This window comes from Botryllus schlosseri, unplaced genomic scaffold (genome assembly GCF_051294905.1).
Source record: "Botryllus schlosseri isolate E-star unplaced genomic scaffold, Bs_hap1 Bs17a, whole genome shotgun sequence".
Classification (NCBI taxonomy): Eukaryota; Metazoa; Chordata; class Ascidiacea; order Stolidobranchia; family Styelidae; genus Botryllus; species Botryllus schlosseri.
In genome coordinates, this window is record NW_027648626.1 from 2,828,502 (window position 1) to 2,832,828 (window position 4,327).

At 41.6% G+C, this 4,327-nt stretch overlaps 1 protein-coding gene across 1 annotated transcript; it reads left to right on the forward strand.

Annotated features, from left to right (window-relative positions):
* Nucleotides 1-1,014: 1,014 nt before the first annotated feature.
* Nucleotides 1,015-3,814, forward strand: LOC145459767 (denticleless protein homolog). The gene is made up of 3 exons (XM_080338317.1): nt 1,015-1,112; nt 1,406-1,526; nt 2,493-3,814. The coding sequence occupies exons 1-3, from the start codon at nt 1,015-1,017 to the stop codon at nt 2,811-2,813; spliced, it is 540 nt and encodes a 179-aa protein (XP_080194443.1). The 3' UTR covers nt 2,814-3,814.
* Nucleotides 3,815-4,327: the final 513 nt, after the last annotated feature.

The window sequence follows — 4,327 nt, forward strand, 5'->3', positions numbered from 1 at the left end:
TCCCTCTAAGCTGCGCACGTGCGCAGTGCTGACACGGTCTCTGCGCACAGAAAATCTACGTTGCGCACAACAAATCCGAAGTTATGAACTTTTTTTAGTCGTTACGCACTGTTGTCCAAGGGTCAGCGCAGTGAGTTGTTGAGTGTGCGCAGACTCATCAAAACTTAAAGCGAACATTGTGAGGTGTCTTGGAAACTGTTGGGCCCGTAACTAATAATTAAACATATTCGGGCTGGCGAACCCGTTGATATGACTTCGTGGCATGATGTTATTTCGTGACCTCCTGTCTGCAATATCAAAAAATATAGAATCACCCAACAGGAATATCCCTGTCGCCAAATCGTACTAAACTAAAAGACGCACACGATTTCAAATTGGTATTTCTTCACTGGCATATATTTTTTCCCTGCCAGATGGAATTCGTCTTCTGGGGTTCAGATTGCCAAGACAGGAACATTCGGTGCCAGCCATTTCGGCGCCCATGGACAATTTAACCTATATTTCTTTTGTAGGCTATATATAACGAAGTTTTCGGTGTTAGTTTGCTCTGAATCCTCATTAAGGATATTTCCTACCACCACATCATCCACTGCGTAGCCATTTTCTCCAGCGCCTCCATAGTGCCCCCCTGAGCGTTTCTGCCCCCTTGGGGGGGGGGCAAGGTTAAGAACCACTGGGATATTTAGATTTGGGATACTCGAATAAATGAAATATTTACTGGTAAAGTTGAGACAGCTGCTGTTTACTTATTTTTGACACTCGAATATCACAGGTATCTTATCTGGAATGGATATGGGGTGATTTCTGAATCATACTTGCAATTTCAGAGAGTCAAACATATATAAACACATCACAGACATGGTACTTAAGCGTCTGATATACTTGATAACACTCCAGACATGATTCCTGAGTAGGCCTATATTCACAGGTCCCTCAAAAATATATGTCAAAATTTCGTTACAGTTTGCCATCATAGTTGAAATCTATTTTCCAGGATTCACAGCAATCAGTGTCATGTGCGCTTTTCCAAGACTCAGTCACATCCGGAAGAAGACATGGCGCCATAAAACTCTCGGACATCCGGAAGATCAAGCAGACCAGAAAGATATTAGGTAATTACTTCTACTCAATACTCGTCACAGTAAGGATCAATTTTTCAAATTTTAGCAAAAAATCAATTACAACCCGTCGAGACATTGGAGTATGGCGGGAAAAGTTTACGAAGAAGAGGTTATACTTGCTTGACTCTAGATTCGACAAATACTCGACTTTACGCATCGTGTACTGATGACTCCATCTACCAATATCACCTCATGCCAGCACGCGCCGATGGAAAAAGGTGTGGTACCGGTGTCATCGAGTTCTGAGTTCACATTACTACTTATTCTAATTTTGTTAAATGCAGAGAACCGATTCGTAGATATTGCGGTCACATCAGCTCGTCATTATTTATCGGGAATTCCTTGAGTTGCGACGATCAGTTCTTGTTAAGCGGCTCTTGCGACAGTAAGGGTTACATATGGAAAGTAAGTTTTCCAGTGCGTATGTTTTTTACAATTAGTCTCGACCACTAATCTCCAGAGGGGGTCAGTTACTAAGTATTACTACTTTTCGTACTAATTACTCTGAAAGTGAATATTAATAGTCTCGTCTCATGATGATGATAGATTAGCTGCTGACTATTCCATAGGGAGATCTATTATATATGAACATAATCCCCTATACATCTGAAGAAATAATGCAACAAACAAAAGGTTTACTGTGCCACTGTTGTTTATGTCTAGCTGTTGCTATACATGCGATCGTCAGTCGTCACCACTCCCTGTCGAAAGGCAATTATCCTTGGTTCGTTGCCGCAGTTTTGCTTTTGCAAACATTGAGATCAACAGTTCTGTTTTCAGACTAGTATTTAGGCTTGAAAGTTTTTGACAAAGAACTACCTGCAATTTGTTCTTTATCCTTTGTGAAGTAGGAAGATTTGGGGCTGGTTTGTTTCGCTCTATTGCGAGTGTGAAATGTCCATGCCCGCCTGCTGAAATAGCCACTATATCGTTGCAGTGGTATCAAAGTGACTTAGTCCATTTTACACATTTTGAGAAAATTGACTTCGCGTAAAGTTTTCATCTTCTTTCAGCCCTATATTGGCCCTGTTCAACATTGAACTAATGAAACAGACATAATCATGGCCAAGATATGGCCGAAGAAAATTGAAAATGTTGCAAAAACTTGATTTTTTTCAAGTTTTAAAAATGGACCTTCAAAATTTGAAAACTGGACATAAGTCACTTTGATTCCATTGCGACGATATGATGGCAGTTTACTATGTTTTCGAAAATTGCTTTCTTCTGTAGTGTCATCACTCATCAGTGATGTTGCGTTATTTCTAAATAAGCGCTACTTCTACATGAGTATATATTGTCGCATTACTGCTGCTTCTAGCAGCAATTCTGACTACTTTGACCACATCTGTTCATGTCCCTCTTTCAATTCAGACGGAAGGAAAATGCGAGCTGCCGATTGTCTTTCTGTCCAGCCACACTATGGCGGAAACGACTGCCGTGGCTTGGTGCCCGAGCGATATCGCTCACCTCGTGACTTGCTCCGATGACTGCGGCGTCCGTGTGTGGAACATACCGTGCCAGGAACGACCCAACTTGTTATTGGAGGGAGAGGCAGAGATGGTTAAGAAAGGTAATGCAACTTTCGACCTTACTACCTGCGTTTTGCAATACATGATGGCAACAAATGTAGGTGTAAGAAGCTTTCGGCCTCAAAATGACAAATTTGAAATTGGACTAGGTGCAGTTGTTTAAATACCGTGGTGATGAGGTCAAAGTTGAATTGATTTGACCGCTCACAGTCGTTATAACGCTCTCCTATCTGTTCGTCCCATCGCAACCTGCATCTTGAGCGGATTAGAATAATGCAACCGCCTCTTTATCGTATTGCTCTTATCCAACCAACACCATCGTAGCTGAAAAGTCTATTCTATTGACATGGACCTGAATATTTTCAGCTGACGCTCTTCCGCATAATCCTTCGCAACTATTAGTGAATTGGAAAGAACATTATATCAACAATTGCTTTACCAACTATGACGTGACCAGCATGAACTTTTTGATATTCAGAGCAAAGAGATCGCTTAAGCTCAATCTACTATTTTTCGATGGTACACAACATAGTAACTTTCGTTTTCTTTCTTTTTAGAATGCAATTTCAGTCCCATCTCGGCTGAATCGAGATGTCCTGTGCCCGATTTGACCCCGACGTCTTCGAACGCCATGCAGCCACTGTTCACTCCCGTTAAATCACTAAGAGAAGAGGTTCTTGCGATTAAAACGCCATCACGAAAACTCGTGCAAACGTTGGTGACTTCCCTGTTCACTCCAACCAAAAGTTTGATTACTTCGCCGCCTAAAAAAGCCACGACACCCCACCATGAAGTCAAGGACATAGTTATGACTCCTCCTTCCATCGAAAAATGGCTCGCAAAACGACAAGTGAAGGAACCGGAAGCGTCACAAATTCACGATGGGGAAATGCACCATTCAGCAATTGAACAAAAGCAAAATTCGGTAGTTGAAGGAAAGGAAAACGCTGCTTTTGAGGATAACTCTTATGTGACCCCGACCAAAAATTGGTTGCATGAATTGGGTGAGAAACGAAAGTCTAACAGTGGCGGGGGGTTCGATTCCAAGAGAAGACCGGTAGCATCGCCATTGAGTGTTGATAGCCAAAACAGAACTCCGAAACGTAATGTTAAGTCAATGTAATTTAAGGTGATATGTGAAATCACAACTGATTTGTTGATTCTTTAGGCCAGGGGTTCTCAACCTGGGGGGCGCGCCCCCCTTGAGGGGCGCGGGAGGCTCTCAGGGGGGGCGCGAGAAATTGACGAAGTCAGTATAGGGGGGGGCGCGAGAAATTGACAAAGTCAGTATAAATTGTACGTGTCTGAACATGTGTTTCACATCCATTATGAGAAGACGATTAACACACACTCTTGGAATATTTCATTAATGTTATGTGTTGTGTTTTCGGTTATTTATAACCGAATATGTACTCGTTATGTTTGTTTTGTACCGTTACTACCGTATCTAGCCCGTCTACTAGTTGTTTGTTTTTGTTATTATTACGTCATACAGACAAAATAGTTCTTACATTTCGAATTTGATTCACCCCATCACTAACGTTCGCTACTGATGAGAGTTAGTCGAAAAGCTTTTAGCGAATAAATTAACAATATGAAGTTATTGTTTCGCGATATTCAAGAAAGCTTGCAAAATACAAACTCTAGCAACAGCGCTCAACTGAGTATAGTCTGATT